The 24632-nt window shown below is 34.9% G+C and overlaps 1 protein-coding gene across 1 annotated transcript in view; it reads left to right on the plus strand.

Moving 5' to 3' along the window:
* The first annotated feature begins 1586 nt into the window (after nt 1–1586).
* LOC149802505 (signal recognition particle subunit SRP68-like) overlaps nt 1587–24632 on the plus strand; it is a 63960-nt gene continuing 40914 nt past the window's right edge. The window contains exons 1-7 of the mRNA XM_089951748.1: nt 1587–1686; nt 5225–5291; nt 7559–7672; nt 9637–9832; nt 16659–16741; nt 19255–19441; nt 21623–21862. Coding sequence (XP_089807874.1) covers nt 1587–1686; nt 5225–5291; nt 7559–7672; nt 9637–9832; nt 16659–16741; nt 19255–19441; nt 21623–21862 — 987 coding nt within the window. The remainder of the gene's footprint in view (nt 1687–5224; nt 5292–7558; nt 7673–9636; nt 9833–16658; nt 16742–19254; nt 19442–21622; nt 21863–24632) is intronic.

Consider the following 24632-nt stretch of genomic DNA (forward strand, 5'->3'; position numbering starts at 1 on the left):
CTCAGATTTTCACTTTATTACAGCTGTATATGTTATGCACTCAGTATAAGCAAATGTTCTATACGTATTGCTTAGTACGTTTATGTGCCGAACAGTTGGTGTTGGTGCTATTCAAAGAGACTTTTGATTGGTTAGTAGGGTGAGCGTTAGTTAGCAGATTTAGGTACTGGTCATTAAGACTGTGTTGATTAGTAGGCATGAGTGATGGTCTGTCTGTAGGTGTATTGTCAGTAGAAATGGGTGCTGGTCGGTAACACTGTGATTTAGTTTGCAAGCGTTGAAGTTGGTTAGTAGTAGGGGGTACTGGTTAGTAAAATTACATATACGTTTGAATGATGTTGTTGTTGTTGTGGGGTTTAACGCCATTTTTCAGCACACGATAGGCTATGCATGGCGGCCAGTATTAATGGTGGAGGAAGAACCCGGGAAAACTCCGGGAAGAACCACCGACCTACGAGAAGCTACTGGCATGCTTTCTCACATATCCACATTTTCCGAATCCTGGACTCGAACCCACGCAGACAGAGGTGAGATGGCAGTGATCAGTAACGGAGAGCGCTTTAGACCACTCGGCCACTCGGGGCCCCTCGTTTGAATGATAGTCCTTATGTGTATGTGCCGGTTAGTAGAAGTATGTGTTAGTCAGTAACATTTTATTGATTAGTAAGCTTATGCGATGTGGAAGCTAGTCAGTAAGTGTGGGTGCTATTTGATAAGACCGTGTGTTGGTCATTAGGTTCGGTGATAACTAGTAAGTGCTGATTAGTCGAGGTGGGTGCTGGTCAGTAAAATTGTGTATGTTTTTAATATTGTAAATATTGTAATATTGTAAAATTGTGTATGCTTTTAATATTACATTTACCCTTGTCCCTATATGTGTCTTGACATTGGAGCTTAACGTTATTTTCCCCTTGTCCCAATACAGTCCCATAATGTTCAACCTTTCGTCATCTTCGATTTTGTTGTTGTTGTTGTTGTTTTTGTCTCATTTCACTTGCTCCAGTCCACATACAGTCACATACTCTCCCATGTTATTATGCCAATGGACATCTTTAACTTGCAATTCGCTTGTCGTCATTTCAAAATGGAGCTGTAATATTACTTCGAATTGTCCCCATAGTCTCATGTGTCACCATACCTACCCCGATTATTACTTTTGTCAGATTCTGTGGCTGTGATATTACATGTTGACAGAATACAGTGACCCAACATTAAATCGGAAACATATTGTCATACAGCACTGAAGACTTATTTCATCTTTGTGACTCACAAGGAACTCAGCATTTTCATGGTGGTGCAAAACATTTACGTTCAGTTTTTATTTAATTATTCCTTGCATGTTAAGCCGATAACATTGCATGGATATGCTTTATTATCCTTCAGAAAAATTAAGTTAGTGGAATGAAACCTATAGTGAAATATTATTACAAACTGATTTCTACTATAATTATCGGCCCTCCGCTGCATAGGTTGACCGTAATTGTTTTAATTGTAGAATGAACAAAAATCAACTACGCAACCGGTCTTAGGATTATAAATCATTGAATATTCAGTAGTGGACCAGTCTAAATTTCATTCGTGTCAAGATGGCGGACACAGTGACAGGCATGGCTTCGGAGGAGGTGTCGGTGAACTCTAAATCTGGTGGTGAAGCTGTTGGCCAGAAAGAAACCTTTACAGTGGAAAGTATGCCCAAAATATAACTTGATTGATGAAATCTATGCAAAAAATATGAAGTCATTTTGTGTTGTATTGCATATTCCACATGTCGGTTTCTTGCCAGATTTTCCATATGTTTCTGTACACAACCAACTTTCGGATACGTTAAAAGTCTGTAGATGGTGCGTTATTAAATGCAGTAAGAGGAATATGTAAAATACAGTTTACAATGCTATAAATATGCTTGACATTTAAAGTATAGGAAACAAAGAGTTTCTTCGGAATATAGTATTTGCCGGCAACTGGCATTGGGTCTCTTTCGAATTTCTGTTGTAAACGATCAACACTGGCTAATTTCAAATAATGTATGTTGTTCCATAGTTACCAGCTACAGAGAAATATTGACTAGGTGCTATGTGTAGCCATTTCACCTTTATTAATGTTGAAAACCGCACATTCTCATTCTCGTTGAGTTTTGACTAGGATTGTTTTTGAGGGCTTTTAGTAATGATTGCAAATATTCTTAACAGAATGGGTGGGTGTGTCATAGCCAGATATCATGTATAGTACAGCTGTCATTTAGATGTACACGTACAACCTGTTTTGCAGAAAACATATGTATATGAGCTGAAAAAGGCAGTTTGATATATCATTTTATGAGCAATAGATCATGGCAGGGAGATGGTATTTAGTTAATGTATTGTGATTGACATATTGCATGAAGTCTAAGGAAGATGCCAAGAGCATTATATTTTTCATAAACACTGGGCCTTACAAGTTACATACCCTGCATGTGGCAAACATGATGCCATGTAATGGGGGCTGCCATAATCTAATCTAACCAGCCTCATGACTGAGTTATAATACATGCATACCTGTAACCAGAAGGCTGTTAAACTTTACATGTTGAAAGTAGTTTTGTTCAGTACTGTTAATGGCAGCAAAAATTAGAAATGTTCCTGATATCCATTCTATGAAATGACTTGGTTGCTTGTTTACATTTTCTTTCCCTCTCCTCTTTCATCACATGTAGCTGTGTAAATATTAATCCATGTAAATATATATAATCAGGTATTATCAGTCCCTCTTTCTTAATACCTGTTGAATGATAATGAAAACTACTTTGCATTAGGTATAGTACATGTATCATGTTTGACGGAAATCCACATTTCCCATGGTGGATCTTATTCCTTTCATGTTTTTCCATTCACTGACAGGACATAGTGGTCATCATGGATTGGCCATGTGATTGCTCATAGTGGACAGATTAAGTTTCATTGCCCCAATTAGAATTTCACAGTTGTATAATTGTGTCCACAACATCGCATGGAACTTGCCTATTGGCTCAGCTTCACTATACAACGCAATTTAATATTCAAAGTCTCACCCACTGAAATGCATTCGCCTAAACCTATTGTGAGAGATGAATAATAAGTTTCCAAGCAATGAATGCTGGGACTATTTAGGTACTTAACATAGTATACAAAGCTTAATTATAGTAATTTTAATGTGGGAGAGTGAGGTTACGACTGACACTATGTTCATCATCCAATCCTGTGGGACAAATACCCCAAATTCTAAATACTTCATTTTCACATCAAATATGTTATGGATTAAAGGTCTAGTATCCCATCTTCTATTAAATAACAGTTGGAAGATGACTGTCAGTTTGCAATTAGAACCAAACAACAGAAGATATATCACTGTATGACCATCTCGAGAGTGCAGAGAAAATATTGGTGTTTCCTTGCTGAATTTTTTCATTTTTATGGTCATCACATATTTGTATTTAAAGAGAATAATTTATATTAAGTTTATTTGCTACCCATTTAAGGATTTCACTTATTTTGTCACATATCATGTAATTTCACATAACTGTCGTGTAACGTCCTTACAGACATCTTTAGCAAGCAACCATGATGGTTATTTTACAACAGGATAGCAATTGTGTCATGTGCAAACTGACTGTGATGTGCAGTTGTTGTTGGTAAAAATAGAACCCAAAATTTTGCTCACATAAAACAAAGCAGATGGACACTTGTGGATTGTCTTTAAATTTGTACATTTGTAAAATGTTGAACATATACAAGTATTTAAGTTTTCTTTATTCAAACACACTATAAATTGACTCCACAATGCACATCTTGCTATTTAATTTACTTAAAGTATTATGACAGGGCTAGTCATTAATCATCACATAACCGGTTGAAGGGACACATCACATGTAACATTGGGGTGATAAAAATTAAATTTTCTAAAACTATTTTTCCATCCAAAGGTTTTTACAGGTTAGAAATCAGAATACACAAGTTTGTAACAAAATTCCATGGTTTTATGTACATTCCATTATAATAAAAACCTATTTCAGTTTCTTTATGTAGACAAGTGATGTCCTATTTTGATCTGTCTGGAATGTAATGATTTTGGAAATGATAGTGGAAATTAATAATTAACAAACACCTATTTTATGACAGAATTGTCTTTATTATCACAGAAGCACACAAACATATAAAATAAGAAATATTTATTAGAAATTAAGGTCTGAAATGCTTTTCACAGCATCTTTTCAACAAACACTAGCACCTGACAAGACTGTACACACAGCCTTATGCTTTTAAACAAACAATTAGAAAAATAAATCAGTTATTTTCAGTTTCCATTCTATTATTAAAATAAAATGAGAGAATTGCTGTTATTATTTTCATTTTCAGTTGAACATGTTTCTGAATAGTGAAATATGCACAACAAAATAAACCTCTGTTGGTCCAGCCTGTTTAGTACTTGTGACACAAAGTGCATTACCGTGCAACACATTTTCATGTACCTTAAACCTTTAGATTTTACACAGACTCTATGAAGAACATGATGTTGCATTCTGTAACAAACAGCTCAATAAATACACTTAGGATTGCTCGTTTAGGACATGTGACAAATTTATTGGTAATAGTACCAAATAGATGGATAAAGTAATGAAAAAGTATAATCACATAGATATATTTGGTAGGAGATAATCTTTTATTACGTTTAGTTAATGCAGATACAATTTATTTGGTACAGTACAGTCTTTCATCTACATGACAAATACTTCAAAACTGTACCCAAGTGTCATGCAGCTATTTTGATTAGTTTAACCAAAATTATCCTTTTTAGAAGTTGACTTGAATGCAAGTAAAACTTTTTGTCGCCAAAGAACATGGATCCAAAATGCGTATTTATACAGGGTTGAGCATTTGGTCCAATGATGTGAAATTGCTGACATTGTGTCCATAATTGACCAAATAGCACTGAATCTTTAGGAACCAGAAATAAAGTCACGTGAATGAATTTTGGACTAGTACAGTTAAAAGCAATAACAAATGAACGTAAAATGGGTGGGGTCATTTAGTATAAGCAGAGGTAGATATATTTTGATTGAGAGTGTTATTGAATGTTACATTAGAGTTGCAGCATGAAACATTTGATCTGTTTTTTAAATGAGAAGTCAGAATATCCCTTTTTCTTCAGAAGATGGAATTAAATTAAACATTTTTTCAATGTAATCGATGGAATCCGTTTTTGTTTTTAGTTCTTCAGATAACAAAAGAAGCACAACAGCAACATGGTTTAAGACACGGTGATCACCAGCGATACAGGTACAGTTTTATTTCATGTATAGCATTCTATTGAAAACACCCTCAAATCTTTCACCAGGGAAAGGGAATTGCTGTCCATCTTAGAGTCTGGGGCATGCCTCAGCATTATTGGATTTCCTCCTGGGGCATGACTTGGAAACTTGAGATCTCCACCCTTTGCCCACATATATGTTAATTGGTCATGAGGAGATCAATGCACTTGTGTGTTTACCCCAGGCCTTTGGTCATGGGTCATTCCTCTGGAGTAGGGGACTTGCCTTGACTGCATTACAACATTGTCCCCATGATTAGGAAAAGCCACTTGTGATGAAGCAGTAAATATGTAGTGGCATGCCATTGACCTAATTTAAATGGTAATTTGTTTTCATGTTAACTGATATTTACTGATATTTTATGTATAGTTGCTGGTTTGAGGAATTGATTTGATTTTTTACAGAGATTGGTTGCTAATTGCTTTTTTCAGATAAGAAGCATAATTGCTATGGACTGGTTAAGGAATGTCATAGTTGACATTGGCTAGTTAGTGATTATCATCAGGTTGTCTCATCCTCTCATTTACAGAGGTATTTAGTGTGAATATATACACTGTCCAGTGCTGTATGATTTATGCAAGATTGTGACGTGATAGTGTGAAATGAAATCATAATTGGTTTTTATGACCCCATAGCTAAAATCAACTGTCATAACTAAATTGTAGTTGTCAAACAAAACCAGTTTGATATGATCCATTACCATATCTACATCATAAGAGTGCTGGTGTATAATGCGAAACTGGTGAAGAAATTACTGTATAAATATTAAACATTTTCTGATAACATTTTTTTGTTCAAAACCAGTGTATGTGTTGAGCAGTTTCTGTCGGCATTAAAATATTCATGTAGTTCTGAAACATCAGAATACAATATTCGTATAGTTCTGAAACATCAGAATACAATATTCAGCAGTCTAAAATAATGTTATTCCTTTAATGAGATTATTCACGGCTCCCTTTTAGTTATGCTTTAATAATTTGTGATACCATTTATAGCATGGGCAAGTATGGGTTCCATTTTTACCCAATAAATAGGTCCCAGTTTGGTGAACATTAATAAATTGTGCATGAAAATCTTAGAATCATAGAAAGTGTTCATTATGGAGAAGCAAGATCCAAAGTTTGTAGTCAGCTTGAAATTCTCAAATTGACATTTATAGATTTCCCAGGATGAGCAGAAATTAAACGGATACTTGCAATGAATTCATAGCATCATTGGTTGACTGATAGAAGAAGAAAAATTGAAAACAACATATGTTTTTGTTTGTGAATTTCCATCATTTCTTTTTATATAAAAATGTGCGTCTGTTCTGGTTCAATGTCCGTATTCATGTGTCAAGAAAATGAAGTAATAATACACAAACATTTTTCTGGTGCATACATTTATTGTAAAGTGATGGGGCAGTTTGTAATGATTTTCACAAACTGTTTATTTTGAAAATAAGGTAATTTATATAGATTATGCAGATAACTTCATTAGAAAAGCCTTATAATATTTAGCATTTATTCCCAATGCATTGAACCACTCCTTCTATTCTATTTGTTTATTTTCAGCATTGTCATCATTTTTTTTCTATAGTTACCTCACTAATACATATCATTCTCTTTTGCTGTGGATTATGTTTTTGGATGCGCAGACTTATACAAAAATGGTACTAACAGCTGCTTTGCTTGGCACTCAGCATTAGGAGTTAGTGTTAGGACTGGTCAGCCTGGTGTCAGGATATTGTGACTAGGTGGGACATCATGCTACATGTCTGCAGCATGATGCCTCAGTGCTAGACATCACTTTAAACTGCCACACTGCAGACATCGTTGCAATATGATTGAAAAATTGTTAAAGCTACGGTCAAAATCCAAATAAAACAAGCATGTGTTTTTTGGATGCTGTTATGCATGAATTCTTAAGAGCGGTGCAGATAATCTGAATTATAAATAAAGAGATTTATTTCAAACAAAAATTTCTCTGCCATTTTTTATTTATCTTCATTCCTCCCTAATGAAAGTCAGGGACAAAATAAGATTCGGATTAAGGTTTTACATCATATATATAAAACATAGGACCATGTGTCTTTTTCATTGAAGTGTAAGCATGTTTGACTCAAGGCTCATGGCTGAATGAAGATATTACAAAGAATTCATTTTCAGGGTATTATTACTATTGGCTGGTAACTATATAACAGATGCCTTTCTTGAAATGCCAGCTTTATAATATTTCTACATGTATCTATTACAGGAGTTACTGTTCCCGCAGAATTAGGCGCATAAGGAAGTCTCTTCATTTTCCACTAGGAGACAAAAGACGAGTTACACCTAAAAAAATCACAGTTGAGATTCTGAAGGATGTGCGGTATGTGAAAAGGGAGTACCATAATATATCCGTAATATATTCACAATTACATATCTACACCCAATCCCACCTCTTTTAAGACTACAGAAAACTAATTTTTCTTTAGGTCAAAGTGTATTTTGCATGTCAGATCATTCTGAAGGGGTGCATTATTGCCAAGTGTCCAGTTTTTCCCATATTTGTCCTGTAATTTGGATTTGAATAATGTATGTTTTGTGTTAAAAATCTGTTTTTTAATGCAAAAATAGTTAAATGAAAAATATCATTGCAATTTTCTGTTTAAAACGGACACCCAGTTCCATTCTTTGAGTAAATGTATATAGGGATATAGAGTTCTAAATATGATTGGTTACTTCAAAATCAAGGCTATCATGCCAGTCTTTAACCACCATGTTGAATTGTGCAGCCTTTATCATATAGAAAAGGAAAGTGAAAAGTTCAGAATTTTCTCCAGCAAAGAAAGAAAAACAGAACTGAAAGGACGATTATGCCTTCATGTTCAAATTTGTGAAACTGTAGTAATGGAGAAAATTTGGCATATTGTGTGAATGTGGTTTTACTTTTGGTCATGGAGTCACCCATGACATAAAATATCAACAGGCTGATAAACAATGCTTGCTGCTTCATCATCAATAGCACAGCCTGAACATGAAATATTTATGAATACCAGAGAGAACCTTGATGTAATTTGATAGGAAGTTCATTTTACTAAAAAAATTTTAAAAAAGAACCTTTTTCTTTCAGTTGTGTGTGATGCTGGTGATTTATTTTGTAAATTTTTTCCAGACAGTAAAATCGCAAATGATTACTCACGTGCTAGAACAAAAACAGTTGTCTGAGGTATTATATGTTATGACTTCTTTCTATACCACACTCTAATGCTGATTGTGAGAGAACTTTTAGTTCAGTTAAGACACAGTTGCACAGAATTCAGATCATCAATGAAAGATGGTACATTGGAATCAGTAATGATTGAAAAGACAAGGTGTGGAAAAGGCTGCTATAAACAGCCTGTATCTGAGGCTTCTATAAACAGCCTGTATCCGATGACTTACTTTGACGCTGAAGAGTGCAACACATGCATCTTTCACATTAAATAATTAACCAAATTATTGTATGTCTTTATTGATGGTTGTTAATGTTGTAAGTTGTTACACATGTATTAAAGTTTTAAAAATCAGTATTTGTTCCTGAAAATTAGTATTTTTGTCATAAGCATTTGGTGTGTTTGTTTTCTGGGGTTGGCAGCTATGGAGGTGACTTGTCATCACTGAATCAGAGCTTCTCTTTGGAAAAAAAAAACAATACTGGATAGTTATAGATAAGAAAAATAGAGATAAAATCAATGCAGAATTCATTTATATTATTGTGTGGAATATATCGCATATAAATTGGCAACTTAAAATTTGTTTTCCTTTATGTCATAAAATCCATAATGCTTGACATTATAAATCCAGTATATATTATAAATGCATGGATTCTATTATAGGTAATACACATATATAAATATAGTAGCTGAGAATTATCTGATTCAGATATCCCGTAATATGTTAATTCAACATCATAAAAGTGAACAGTGAAAGCCAAATCCATACATTTGCGATTCACAGTATCCTAGAAAGTCACTGTCTAATGTCATCTAGTACAAAGCCCAAGAATTTATCCTTGTCATCTGGTGTCATATTAATGGATACAAGTTTGTGTTAAACTTTAAACCAGTCCTTACAGTCTAGCTTTTAAGATAACTAGTGTTTGGAATAATGCCTATGCAGTGGAAGGATCAAAATCCTCTTAACTTTAAGTTCACCTGCATCCATATTTCAAATTATTTCTCGAAGTTGTAAACTTTCTTTGAACATTAGGAGAAACCATATGATCTCTTTGTTGGATGATTTCCTTTATTCCAAGAATTTCCCCAGAACATTTCCATGAAAAATAAAATTCATCCTCTGTCTGCACTGCAGCTATCTTCACCTGATATTATTTGAGGCTGAGAGAGCCTGGGGCTTTGCCATGCAGCTGAAAACTGAAGCCAATACGGAGCCGAGGAAGAAGTTCCACATGATCAGTCGTCTCAAGAAGGCTGCTCAGCATGCAGAGGAACTCCACAATCTCTGTGAAACTGACAGATGTGATGCTCGGACAAAATTAGAGTCACAGGTTGGTTAGAATTGTAATTTACTAAAATTGAATGACATTTTAATGCATGTCCACTTGCAGACATTGGATATCTCATTTAATCAGATAGCTAAAAGGGACATTATTTTTATTATGTTAACATCATGAAATGGTACACATGTACAGCATATGATAAAATTTGCAATATACAGCTACAATATGGTACATTATTGATAGACATACCAACTTCATGGTCTTTTCCTTTTTTGAAGGTCTATCAGTGGTAGAGAGTGAAATTTATGTGTTGGCATCATGGTAGTATTTCTATTTTGCGGATCACAGACAGACATAGGCTTGTCACATGTTCATGTGTCATTCCCATCCTTGATGAGCTTGAAGAAAATATTACCACACAGATGTTGTTTGTGATTTTAATTCAGCCTCTTAGGCCATTTCAGGCTGCTCCTTTGATAGATTCTTCACCACACCCTTTGTTTGTACTGCATGCTTGCCTTTAAAACATCTTATTTTATGTCTTGACGTAGATTTGGTAGACATTACTGTCCTATCATCAAAGGAGGAGAAATAATGCAGTTTTCTTCTGCTAGAAAAATCAGGTGTGTGGGTGGAGATGAGAAACAATCAAATTCGTCACATTGTACACTGCTCCCTCAATAACTTGTGCCCTGATGACTTGCGAACCCGCTTATAACGCTGGGTCAGGCGTCGCTCCCATTTTTTTTATACCAGAAAATACCCCCAAAATTAATCTCTGTTTGTTGAAGTTGAAGAAAATCGTGATCAAAATTGGTAACGGAAGCTTTGATGTATCGCTCATTTTATCGTCGAAAACGGTAGATAGGACATGTAAATTTTAATCAACACTTTGAAAAATCAAATGTAAAAATATGTCATTTTTTTTTTACATTTTCTTTCCAAACGACATTTCTAGTACACTGCAATTAACGCTATTTAATGAAATCTCATCAATGAAAGTGTCACTTACGCAAAGTGGAGGAAGTACTTTAATAAATAAATACAAATTAAATAATTTTTTTATCAATTGAAATTTGTGTTCTACTTCTATCTTTTAGTAACTTTTAAGTGTAATTGTCATACATGCAATGTGTCCTCTTGTAATTAAACGTAAAATGCATCAGTCTACCGTAATAGCTATGTCCGTGAGTGTTTCTCTGAGAATCTAATTAAGTGTAGACCGTATTTTGATAACTGACCTCCGGAAGTATTTGTTGTATTGTTGCACTGAATTAAAAGCTGGCCTCCTTTGTATTACCACATTCGTTATGTCTTTTGAATCAAATAAAGGATTTGGAATAAAAGAAAAGTTAAAAGGCACGAAAATCCTACAAACTTAAAATCTAGCAGCCCCGGTCGTATGTATGGTGAACTCACTTCATTTGATCAATCAGACACTTATAAATGTTATTTTGTATGTAACATAAACTACCTTAAATTAACTGACTCTTTCATAACAGTGATCAAAGATAACAAGGCAGCCAAGCAAAATAAATACATCGTAAAATAAAGAGCTTGATTTCACATATACGGAACTTAGAGATATCCTCAAGGATGGTAAGAAGTTTCATTATTACTTCCAGTAAAATCACAACATCAATATTGTACTAATTGAAATATACAAAAAGTGAGTTTCAACGTAGACAATTGTCTCACGAAATAAATGTTGTGTTTTTTTGAAAAAAGGAATCTTGTTTGGTGGTGTATCAACAGTTAGTCTAGTTCCCTGCTCTGCGGACTCCCAAATTGGCAGGATAATATTAAACACCGCTGTGGGAACCAGACTCATCAAGAAAACAAAAAGCAGCCACGTAATACACTGATTTTTTCGTGTACATATGATGGATGTTGAAACCAGTTGGAACGGTCTTTCATATGTTGGACAGTTTGAAAATAAATGTTATTTAAACAGATAACGAACAAGTTCATTAGGAAAATGGTGTTATTAAAAATTATTATTGACATGATTGTAAAATAAGGATTCAGTCAGTAAACTGTCCAGTTCCCTAATGCCTCTCCACTCCACCCTACATGGTTTTCTCAATGTGAAAGTGATTTTTTTTACATTTTTGGAGGTCCCTCGGTAACTCGCGCCTTGCTTAAAGTATGGTCTGTGTTTGTGGACCCCGTTGTGCACGAGTTATTGAGATAGAAGTGTACTTAATACAAATGCAGAACTGCTGCCCTGTCCACAGACATTTGTTTTAATCAGTGAAAAGGAAATTATGAACAACACTTTCGCCTCTTCAAGAAATTAACATTTTGACTTTTCTTCATTTGATTTGGAATCTTCACCATCTCCAATTCTGTGCACATTTTTTAAAATCCTGTTTGCATTGTCTTTTGCTGATTACATATATCAACATAGAAGGAGACTTTCCAAACACATTCTCCATGTATGACTTGAGTATGTTACATATCATTTAATAATCTTGTATGTTGATTTGTATCGCTGGATTGAGTGTTGATGCAGTGGTCCTGATTGTATGTTATTGTTTTCCCCTGGCCTTGAATAACCACCAATCAGAATAGTATTTAACATATTTCAGTGCATCACACACTGAAGTGTAGCCTTCCAATTCAAACCAAGTAGACAAGATACAAAGTGACACAAAAGCTTGTGCTTATTAAAATGATCCATAAATTATTTAAACAGTAAATAAAGAACACAAGTTTGGAATGTCCCTTCTACTGTGACATGTATTCAGTGGCTATTAACATTCTGACAGATTAAATGATTAATTTGGAATTGGTGAGGAGAGTTGAGTTTTAAAACCATTCAAGTTTGTCATCTTGTGTTGATTTATAGATGGCAGGTGTGTGTTATAAATAGTTTGTTTTTAAAAATATCTGACTTACAATGTCAGCATGTGTCTTAGATGAATTTCTCAACTAATAATTATTCACAACTGCTATATATTCAAGTTATTTATATAGGGTAAGTATCCTTTTGTATTGATTGTTCACCTCTTGTATCAATATGAAAACAAGTCCAGGAAATGGAACTAAGTGCGTTTCCCAAAGGCATGTTGAAGCATCCGAACCAAGCTGGTTTGGTTGTTGTTGTTGTTGTTATAGGGTTTAATGCCATTTTTCAGCACAATATAGGCTATACATGGCTGCCAGTATAAATGGTGGTGGAAGAACCATGGAAAACCCCGGAAAGAACCACCAACCCATGAGAAGCTACTGGCAAGCTTTCTCATATACCCACATTGGCCAAGTCTGAGACTCCATCCCACGCAGACAGCGGTGAAATGGCAGTGTTTCATAATGGTGAGCGCTTTAGATCACTTGGGGCCCAAGCTAGTTTGGGTGATCATCAAATCTGTACAGGATGGTTATGACTTGAATGCAGTACCAGCTGAGATACATCAGCTCACTTAAAGGTCATAGGTGATAGATACGTAAGGATTGCAATTTTTTGTTGGTTAGACATGGAGCCAAGTACTATTTAAATACTTATAAGCAAGCAAAAGTGCTTTTGTTTTGTTAAGTGATAGTACAGGTAATTCCTAATTATAGGAGTACAAACATGAATAAAAGTACAGTTATAGTACTTTTTTTGACTGAATACAGTGAAACCTCACCATAGCATGAAGAATCGGGTTCGACGTGATATGCGACATCGTTCAGTTGTGACAAGTCAATAAGTTGTAGAAAATGAAGCATGCATAACCTTAGACTCTGCATATGAGTGATGCTGTAGGAGTTGGTGAAAAGTTCAAGGTTCAGTGGCCAATCATAAATCAATGCATATTAAATGAGATATAGTGAAAATACAGTGGCTTCATACTTAATATTTTATTTTTTATAGTGAGCCCAGTACATGTACTCACCATCTGATCTCTTTGCATCCATAACAATAAATCCATGACAATTCCATTGAGCACAGTAAAGCATATGTTGTAGTCATTTCAGCTTAGATCATGCTGCATCTAAATTTGGTCCCCAGAATAATATATGGGAAGATAAAGACCAGTTACAGTTCAGTATGTAAGCACATGCACATATTGAGGTCATTTAGTGGTGTTTGTATAAATTTCAGACTTCTAGAATTTCTATGCTAGATTCTATATGGATCTGAATACAGTACATAAATTCTTTCAATTACAGCATGAATAATTAAAACAAAGAAACAGAGTAATTTTTTTAGGTATTGATTTGATTCACTGATTGATTGACTGTGATTGTCTGACAACAATGCTAAGCCAAGCGTGCATATTGACCGTTTTAAATTTTTATGATTTTCTAAAGAATATCCCAGTAAATTCACCAACCTTAAGCTGTGAGATCAATGATAAGCATTTACATAATAAGGTATGTGAATAAACTGATTTATAAATTTGTGGGTTTTATTCACCACAGCATTGTTTGGTGCTTGCAGGTTGACTAAGGAATTATATTTTGTTGCCGTGGACTCTGCAATGATTATGCAGAGGATACAGACTTTATTATTTTATACTGGATTATTCAGTAATAATTAGATTAACAATTACGAGCTTTTTGAAGGGCTGATGGCTTTTAAAAAATAGGCTAAAATCAAAGTGCAGTGATTGACTGTTGACAGAATTGAAATGAACATTGACAAATATAAACTGTTAAAATTTTTATTCATACAGATTATATTCTTGTTTATTTTGGCTCAAAAGTTTTGTAGAGTTGGTGAAATTGTCTAATTCGTTTAATAATGAAGTATGTTTGAGCAGGGTTTCACTGTAATACATAGAGGTGAGCAACCTGACACTTTACTATGTTTGGGTAAAAAGAAAAAGTTGCATTATATTGCACTGTGTACATGCTTCCTTTCTTTGAAGCATGAATTATTTTCAGAAACAAGCTACTTTCAGTCTAAAGCTCTTCTGCTTATTGACTAGAATTGCCATGAAACTTTACACCTGTTCATCTAGTCTGACGTTCAGTATGGTGCCTATCTTGATATAGCTACAACAGCTGAACAAATGTCTTGTTGTAGGGTTTTCACCAGAAGACTTCTTATAAAAGTTGGGATTAAATAAAAAATAGTGTCACCTGGACATCAAATATGACCACCATAGCTTCCATTTTAAAAATCTAGTTCATGCTACTCCATCTGAATGGATGGTCATATCAGCGTATGGTTTTCATTAAAAAAAACTTCTTAATAATGTACAGTTGATCCAGAATGAAAATCGTTCCAAAATGATATCCACCATGACACTACTGCAAGTCTTCAGGAAAAGCTTGCTTCTGCTTCTGAAGGGTGAGTCATATCAGCATTTAGTTTTCACCAGAAGACTTCTTGTCATTACTTCTCCTGTGTGGAAAGACATATTAGCATTTAAGTCTCACCAGAAGACTTCTTGTCATTACTTCTCCTGTGTGGAAAGACATATTAGCATTTAACTCTCACCAGAAGACTTCTTGTCATTACTTCTCCTGTGTGGAAAGAATATTAGCATTTAACTCTCACCAGAAGACTTCTTGTCATTACTTCTCCTGTGTGGAAAGAATATTAGCATTTAAGTCTCACCAGAAGACTTCTTGTCATTACTTCTCCTGTGTGGAAAGAATATTAGCATTTAACTCTCACCAGAAGACTTCTTGTCATTACTTCTCCAGTGTGGAAAGACATATTAGCATTTAACTCTCACCAGAAGGCTTCTTGTCATCACTTCTCCTGTGTGGAAAGACATATTAGCATTTAACTCTCACCAGACTTCTTGTCATTACTTCTCCTGTGTGGAAAGAATATTAGCATTTAACTCTCACCAGAATACTTCTTGTCATTACTTCTCCTGTGTGGAAAGACATATTAGCATTTAACTCTCACCAGAAGACTTCTTGTCATCACTTCTCCTGTGTGGAAAGACATATTAGCATTTAACTCTCACCAGAATACTTCTTGTCATTACTTCTCCTGTGTGGAAAGAATATTAGCATTTAACTCTCACCAGAAGACTTCTTGTCATTACTTCTCCTGTGTGGAAAGAATATTAGCATTTAACTCTCACCAGAAGACTTCTTGTCATTACTTCTCCTGTGTGGAAAGACATATTAGCATTTAACTCTCACCAGAATACTTCTTGTCATTACTTCTCCTGTGTGGAAAGACATATTAGCATTTAACTCTCACCAGAAGACTTCTTGTCATTACTTCTCCTGTGTGGAAAGACATATGAACATTTAATTCTCACCAGAAGACTTCTTGTCATTACTTCTCCAGTGTGGAAAGAATATTAGCACTTGACTCTCACCAGAAGACTTCTTGTCATTACTTCTTCTGTGTGGAAAGAATATTAGCATTTAACTCTCACCAGAAGACTTCTTGTCATTAATTCTCCTGTGTCGAAAGAATATTAGCATTTAACTCACACCAGAATACTTCTTGTCATTACTTCTCCTGTGTGGAAAGACATATTAACATTTAACTCTCACCAGAAGACTTCTTGTCATTACTTCTCCTGTGTGGAAAGACATATTAGCATTTAAGTCTCACCAGAAGACTTCTTGTCATTACTTCTGCTGTGTGGAAAGACATATTAGCATTTAACTCTCACCAGAAGACTTCTTATGAAATTGCTACCAATCTGACATTCATTATGGCCACCATGATGTTTACTACTTATAAGTGGAAAGCCATACCAGCCTGGAGTTTTCAGAAGAAGACTAATTACGATGTCTACATATCGTTGGTACTGAATGAAAATGGTGTTGGTCTGGCTTCAAAAATGGCTGCCACAATAAACATATTGAAATTCTTGTCAATAATTCTCCTGAATGGTTAAATATGGTAATAGCTGAACAATAAAATCAAGTAATAATGGTTTGACCTGCACTTGTCTCTTTTCAGGCCTATCTTGCATTTATAAAGGGAAGTGTTGCATTTGAACTCGAGAACTGGAAAAGTGCAATAGAAAGCTACAGTAATGCAAAGTAAGAAGATCTAAAATGTCCCTGATTTGCTTCTTGTAAATAATATTGTTAGTGTTATTTTGTATCAGATATTTGTCTGATGAGAGGCATACATTTTTATTTTAAAAAATGGCAGGTATTTCAGGGTCCCTGCAAAAGTTGCTGATGAATCTCATTCAGTCTGCATGTGCCAAAACAAGCAGAAGTTCAATTCACCATGCCTTGATTTCATGCATTGCTTTGTTTCACTTCAGTGGAGTAATTTTCTAAGTAAAACATTGACTTTTGTATCAGTTATCACTTCAAAGAGGAAGTTTGAAAGTAAGGAAAAAAAGTTTGATGCTTGTTCTAATTTGATGACTATAAATGTCAGAAATAACATTGCTGTAGACAGAATTCCCATTGAAAATTCACACATTATCTAATTGGAAGAATGAAAAAAAATGAAATTAATAAGTAAAGATATTTATTGAATCAAAATACTTCTGGACAAGCAGACGATGGCATTGCTGGACATGAAATCCAAATACAGTATTATGGAACAGATAAGAAATCTGGCATTTTAATCAGTAAAGCACCAATTCAAGAAAGCAAAACTTTGGCAGATCTTATGTTACTGAAATGTTTTATTTTGGAGCAGAAGTTCCAAAAGATAATACCTGGGAGCTATGGACAATTGTATGTAACAACCATAAAGAACGGTTTGCCGACTTGTTCATGCTGGCTAAGCTAACTATATATGTCTTGTCAGCAGATTGAAAGGGATGTTCTCAGCACAGAACAGTAATCATAGATAAGGCTGAGATTAAGCTCAGAAACATTATTATACAGCTAGAGGCAACATCTTTTAAGGATTTGGGTTTTCATAGAGCTCTAACAGAGATGAGCAGGAAGAAAGAGAGATTGAAGTGTTAGGTAAATATTGAACTATTGCCATTTCCTATTCCCAACCCCCATTTTCCTACTCCCCTCATAGTTTAGTGACCATGGGGCACCTTCCCCACTTTAGATAATGCCCAGGCAGCAACTCTGCATTACGTAACTTCCTTTGTACATCATGGAATCAATTTTATGAAAGTAAGAAATTCTAACTATCTTTCATGGCACAGCAAAATTGCACCTGGTTGATGTTTAACTTCACACAAACACTAATTTACTTTTATATTTGCATTTTCATGAAAATTGCTGTTTTCCCCAATGCATATATCCCAAGTCTCTGCTGCAAGATAAACATTTTTGTTCCCATAAAACAAAATCTTTGCATCCATGTGTCATTTGTCTGTGTGATTTTGTTTGGTGTTTCATATATAGCTGATCATGATGTCATAAATGCTTGAATTTTTTGACTCCTGGAAATGTAAGCATTTTGTTAACCAATAATAATTGACTGTGACTATCCCATATGTCTATCAAGAATTCAACATTTTATTCAATATATGCATAGTATTAAATACTAAAATTGTCAAGTTTCATTAGGTCATGAAGAAATAGCACAAGGCAAGCTAATGCTCACTCAAAATAGAGCGATCAGAATCACTGAATGTTGAGTGATAATTCTTAATATGAACTTGTAAAAAAATGTTTTTTGACTGCTCTGTTGGCCTAATGGTTATAGTGTCACCCTTGGATGCAGGAGGTCGTGGGTTCGAACCCCAGATGAGTCATGCCAAAGACTTATAAAAATGGTACTTACACCTGCCTCGCTAAGCGCTCAGCTTTAAGAGGTTAGTTTTAGGACTGGTCAGCCTGTTGTCAGGATAATATGACTGGGTGGGACATGATGTTACATGTCTGCGGCATGATGCCTCAGTGCTGGATATGGCTATAAACTACCACACTGTAGATATCGTAGCAGTATGACTGCAAAATTGTTAAATCTTCATTAAAAATCCAAAAACACACACATACACACACATAAATGGCTTCAGAGTTCTTTTAGAGGTCAGGGTAGTGCTTTCAGTCATTTGAAAACCTGGACAGGAAAAAAAACATTTTACTGCTTATTGTCAGTCAGCAATCTGTTGACTTAATTTGAGGTGGCTGTACAATTTATAAGTGAGTAAAACTGTTTTGCTTTTTGTTGAGACACAAAGTGATTCCAAGTTTGATAATTGAGTTTTAATTGTTTAAAATGTCATTATGAACTTAAATTAGATGAATATCCACTCGTTGAACTTAATTTTATATACATGTTTTAAGTTCAGATGGGAACATCATTTAATTTTAAGAAATATTTAACAACACAATATTCAGTTCTTTTCAATTTGATTTAAATTCAGTACATTTGCCACCCCGCCCAAACTCTGCTTTTGACCTCTTATTTGCTTTTACAGCTACCATAAGGAGGTCAGTCTGCACCAAATATCAGCAACATAAATTCTTAAATAGTTTTGAATCGTTTTATACAGAATTCTGGTGTCATGATTTTTGTACTTCTGTAAGTACATATCTAAATATAATGTGTGAATGTTTGTACAGATTTTATTCTTATTCGTGATCTTCAATCATTGAACTATAGCTCATTTGTTATCCAGGACAATCTATGAGAAGCTGGCCAGCGCCTTTACAGAGGACCTTCAGAGCCTGTATCTTCAACGGGTCAGTGAAGTTGAGCCCAACATACGCTACTGTGCATACAATATTGGGGATGAGTCAGCCATCAAGGACCTGATGAAAATGAGACGAAAGGCTGGAGGGGATCAACTTTCATCACAGATAGATGTAAGAAATGTCTCAATGTTGACCGTTTTAAGCTTTTGCTTGGTATGATCAACATTGTACAGCTTAGACTGTATGAATGCAAGGATATCTTTATCACTTTTACCAATCCTTTTGTGTTGTGTAATTTGCTGTATGTTGCAATCATTACATTTTTAGTTCTGATAAATATGTGTGTGAATATTTTGCAGTTGTGGACTGCTTTATTCTGGCCTTTTGTTCCAACACAGTATCATTGCGCCTTGTTGTTAGTTGATTATTTGTGCTCACCATCTGTATATTTTGCTTGTTTAAGTAACAAGTTTTGTTGTTCTATGTGTGTCACAATCAGCAGGATATGGCATCTTGTCGTTGCCAGAAGATGTCATCATTTGCCAGTGTGGTATGGGATATTGTGAGGTTGAGGTTCCCCATCCTATCCCAAAACCCTCCACATTGATGAATACGATGATTAGTGTGACTGTTACATCTGGCCAACTCAGAAAATGGGGGAACAAGGGGTTTTATAGTTGGTAACACTGCATCTTTCACAGATACAGCTAGAGTTTCAGATGAAAAGACTGGTGCAAGAAGAGATGATGCAGTTTGTTGGCTTCTGGAGGAATTAATAATGTCCCAACATCTGTTTCAAATTTCTGTAGTGACTTGGAGTTAATGGGAGACTGTTTGGTCTTTTTTCAGCAGCCAACCTGACACAAAACCCTTGCATCAGGCTGGTAGGTTTTGTTACATTTTTTTAAAATTATATTGATGATCCATATTTCCTTGCTGTATGTTGCTGTTGCAGCCATCCATTCATAACAGGGCTGTATCCATGATGTGTGATCGTGAAAATTCTGCTAAAATTGAAGATTTCATGTCACATTTTTTACTCTTTTTGGGCACAATCTTGCAAAAAAATTATGATTTAATGCATATTTTTATGATACATGCACACTTGAACTAATGTTTAAGTTTCTATAACAAAATGAATGGTCTAATTACATTCAGTTAAATGTGAAGGGACATGTTTGTTTCATTAAAGAAAATCCACATCTAGTTCAACCAACTTTGGCATTCCTCGGCTACCATTGCTGTTCCAGCAACTGAAATGTCAGTCAGTAGAGTTTGTAAGATGCAAAGATGATTGAGCCTGGATCAGGCATGATTCGTCTCCATTTTTCTTCTGACGAGAAAACTCTGATTCTTGATGTAGTCCATTCATAGTGACCTACTGCATCAATATGGGGTGAATGAAATCATCTGACCTGTGTGTTCTGGTTTGGGATTTTATGCACTGCTGCTCCCAGTACAGATCACATGTAATTTCAGCAGGGTCAGTGTACTTGCCATCTCACTGTTGAGAAGGGGCCAGGCCCTTCACACCAATCAGTCCATTCATCCAATTGTTTTCAGTGGATTTGGGGGTATCCAATGATAGACCTTTTGCAACGAGATGGTTTACTAACTGCCTACCTTTTGTCTCTTCTGACTTGTTTTTGAAAGCCTGGGCTGTGGATGCTGCATCTCAGATTGGAGTGTTTTGGGGTCTACTCTTATCCCTGCCCCCAACTGTTCAGGTCTCAAGGAAAATGCAGAAAATGAGGGGTCCAAACTTCAAAGTGATTATACTAGCCCATTTTATTAAAGAAACATGCTTCAATTTAATCTAATTTTGTCATTTCCAGCTTACATCACATTCCAGGCAACTGAAAAGTAGGTTAACAGAACTTGAAAATATGTCCATTTGCATTATGTGAGAATATGAATTTATTAGAGAAAAAACACATCAGAGTAAGTAAAGTCTCTTCAAAGCAATATGACTTCAGTTTGTAGAAAAGCATCGATCTGGGCGTGAGGTAGTCTTAAAAATTTGATTTCTCGTCTTGATGATAGTTGACCTCAGAACTCGCTACACAATGGCGGTAAGATAGTTACCAAAGAAAAATAAATATATGGGGAGGTGTCTTACAAAGTAGGACTAGGGAGGGCTGAATTTGTGAGGTAGTGGTTTTACACATAATGTATTATAATTGCATATGTAACATAATTTACTCCATAAGTTATTTTCTTTGTTTTCAGCCTTTTCCCTATCACCTATTTTCATATCTGTGGATAGCTTTACTAAACACTTGTTAAATGGTGGTGGGCTTATCTTTTAGCATTGGCTTGCATTGCATAAATATGGTTACATTTGTCTTGCAGTCTTTATTATCGCAGACAAGGGAGAAGCAAGCTGCCACATTATCGGAAGTAACATGGAGAGGTCGCACAGTTCCAGTAAAAAATGAACAAGTCCGGTTATTCCTACTGAATGTACAGGAAAGCCCCAAGGAAATAGAAAAGGCACAGGGGTTGGACAATAAAATATCTATTTATGAGAGTATATTGAAACAGTGTATCGATGCACAGCAGGCTCTGAGGGACACATTGCAGGATGATCAGGTATTCATTTTGCAATTCTAAATTGTCATTTTTCTTAAAAATTCAGATCTTTCAAAGACAATATTTCCATATTTCAGGTAAAATATAAATTTCAGGTATGGAGTTACATTATTTGAAAGACTTGAGTACAGTTCTAGGATGGAGGAAGCAGGTACTCCTTTTATGATGGAGTGACCAGGTACACATTTTGCTCCAATCTTAAGTACTAAGCCAAATTCACAATCTCTTTTAGATTCTGGTTTGACATATATTGATCTGCACCAGTCTCTCATCAGTAGAGTGGTATTGAGAAAGGTAAAGGAATAACTTATGAAGTAAGAATTTTAGGTTGTCTTTAGAAGACTTATCGAGATATCAATTAAAGAGAGATTTAGTCTTATCATTTTCTTAATTGTTTTTTTTTTGCTTGAAATGTTCTTGTTTCATTCAAATTTATAATAATTGACTTGAAATGTTCATATTTTATTCCAATTCATAATTATAGGTGCAGAAATATTTACTAACACGTGCACCTTTTTCATATAGAGTGAAAAGCTTTGTTGCTTGATATTTACTAATGTTGCACTTGTACTTTGGAAATTTCATATAGACTATATTTCAGCATGGTAAATTTTTATTTGTTTAGAAATAAAACTTTAACTGCTAATTTGTGTTATTACCCTGTAAGCTCTGTTGGTCTGACTAATATTTTCACAGGGATTTTAGTGGTAAAAAAATATCTAAAATTACTGGAATATTGCATCACACAATTGAAGAATTTTTTGAATAAGTTTTTCAAAATTGAGTACATAGAAAACACAAGCAGGAATCCAAATTTGTGAGTTAAAATATTATTCATGTGCTTTTTTGTATTGTTAGTTGCAGTTGTGGACAGTTGTTGTAGAACTTGACCATAGTTAATCTTTTTGAAAACACTGTTTAGAGAAAATTAAAGAATTTTTCAACATTAGCATGCCTTGCTTGTTTTCTACTATGAAGAGAAATCTTGGGGGGGGGGTGTGTCAGAAAAAAACCAAATGTAAAATTAAAATCGCATCTGACCCCATCCTAACAGTCTAACTCAGGTGAATAAAACATTGGGTCAAAAAATGATGCCTGTACACGCAAGTGCACCAAATTTTGAACAAATTCTGCAAATTACGTCAATGTCACTGATATAAAACAAGTGCTTTGTGCATTATACAATTTTTATTCAACTTTTAGCTTTAAAAGTGTATGTCGCAATGTAATTCACACTGCCAGTAGCGGTCTTGCAGTGCTTGATGCAACATCCTGTTTCAGGAAGGCAAACGTTAACCAAAATACACAGGCTTTTGATTCCAGGGTAAACTAATGTGTACACTCACCAATTATTCAAGGGTAAAGAAATGTGCACACTCACCAATTAACAAGTGTACTCATTAATTTACGCCAAAATAATTAGTATACACTTTAGCTAAAATAGCTGGATACTTCAGTTTGACATTAATGGCTGTTAAACTAAATTTGATTGGTTCATTTGGCCCTGAGATAAGCATTTTATGGTAGTTCTAAATTTACTTTCAATATGGAAGTTTTACATAAGACGCAAGGCCGACTCCAATTTCCATATGTCCAAAATTAGAAACAAAATCATATTAAATCAACTTGTATGATTATTTGAATCACGAAAAATTTCATGCAGTCTTTTTCTCCAGGTCACAAGTTCAGCCATGTCTAATTCCTATAACAATGTCCTTACTGACAGTAGAGGACACACAGTACTAATTATACGGAAGAACTTTGAACCAGTCTAGGAATGGGTGAAGAAATAATAGAGTATTTACGGGTTTGGTGGTCCATAATTGGTTAATAATGAAAATTAAAATTTTAGTAAAAATATCTTTTGAGAGCTTATCCTATATGTAATTTTAAAAAAATATAGACAAATTTCTACTGATGCAATTTTAGCATTCTTACAGGCTTGACTCAGGAGTACTCAATAATGAAAGTAGCACCTGATTCATTTGGTGCAGAATCAATAACGTGTTTCATGCACATGTATATAAACAAAATGCCGCGGCTCATATGGTGTTCTCCACACATAAGCTTGCACCAAGGTTAGATGTGCATGGAGAATTATAGGTCTCATCATCAGCACCCAGAAATTTTAAGTTATTGAATTTTGAATATGATGGTGTTTCCATATGTTTACTGTTGGAGTTGAATTAGTACCGTGTGTCCTATATGCGACCTATACCATAATAGGAGCTTGTTGTTTCCATGGTTACCATGTGCATCCAGAGTATCATTTTGGTGGTTTTTGCATATGACAATCATAATGGAGTCTTTTTTTTTTCATGGTTTGTGTGTTATTTTGGAGAAAAAATCTATACAAAAGACAGATGGGGATTGGTTTATACACTGGACAGTGGCAGTAGATAGCTCAGGCCATGGGGAAAAGAGCATAGTATGGCCTGATGGCAGAATTTCATATGATGGTGCCCACATATTGGCCTATATGGTTAAATACCATTTAACACATGCAACAATTCCCCAAAAGGGGGTGGGGGGAGATTTTTTATGTAAGCCACTTATGACACAATCAATTATGTATCAATACTGATCATTTAACTTTAGAGACACACTCGTAGTTCAAAGCAGAGAACATTGTAAAAATCAAGGACTGTGCACAAAATTGCACATGCTGCATTGCCTCAACCTGTAAATTGCGTTATTATATGTCGAGTCACATTGAATATCAGTTATATCTGTCTTATTTCTTATCACAGAATTAAACTCCTTGACACGT

The sequence above is a fragment of the Sinohyriopsis cumingii genome, chromosome 3 (assembly GCF_028554795.1).
Source record: "Sinohyriopsis cumingii isolate HCF-2022 chromosome 3, ASM2855479v2, whole genome shotgun sequence".
In the NCBI taxonomy this organism is placed as follows: domain Eukaryota; kingdom Metazoa; phylum Mollusca; class Bivalvia; order Unionida; family Unionidae; genus Sinohyriopsis; species Sinohyriopsis cumingii.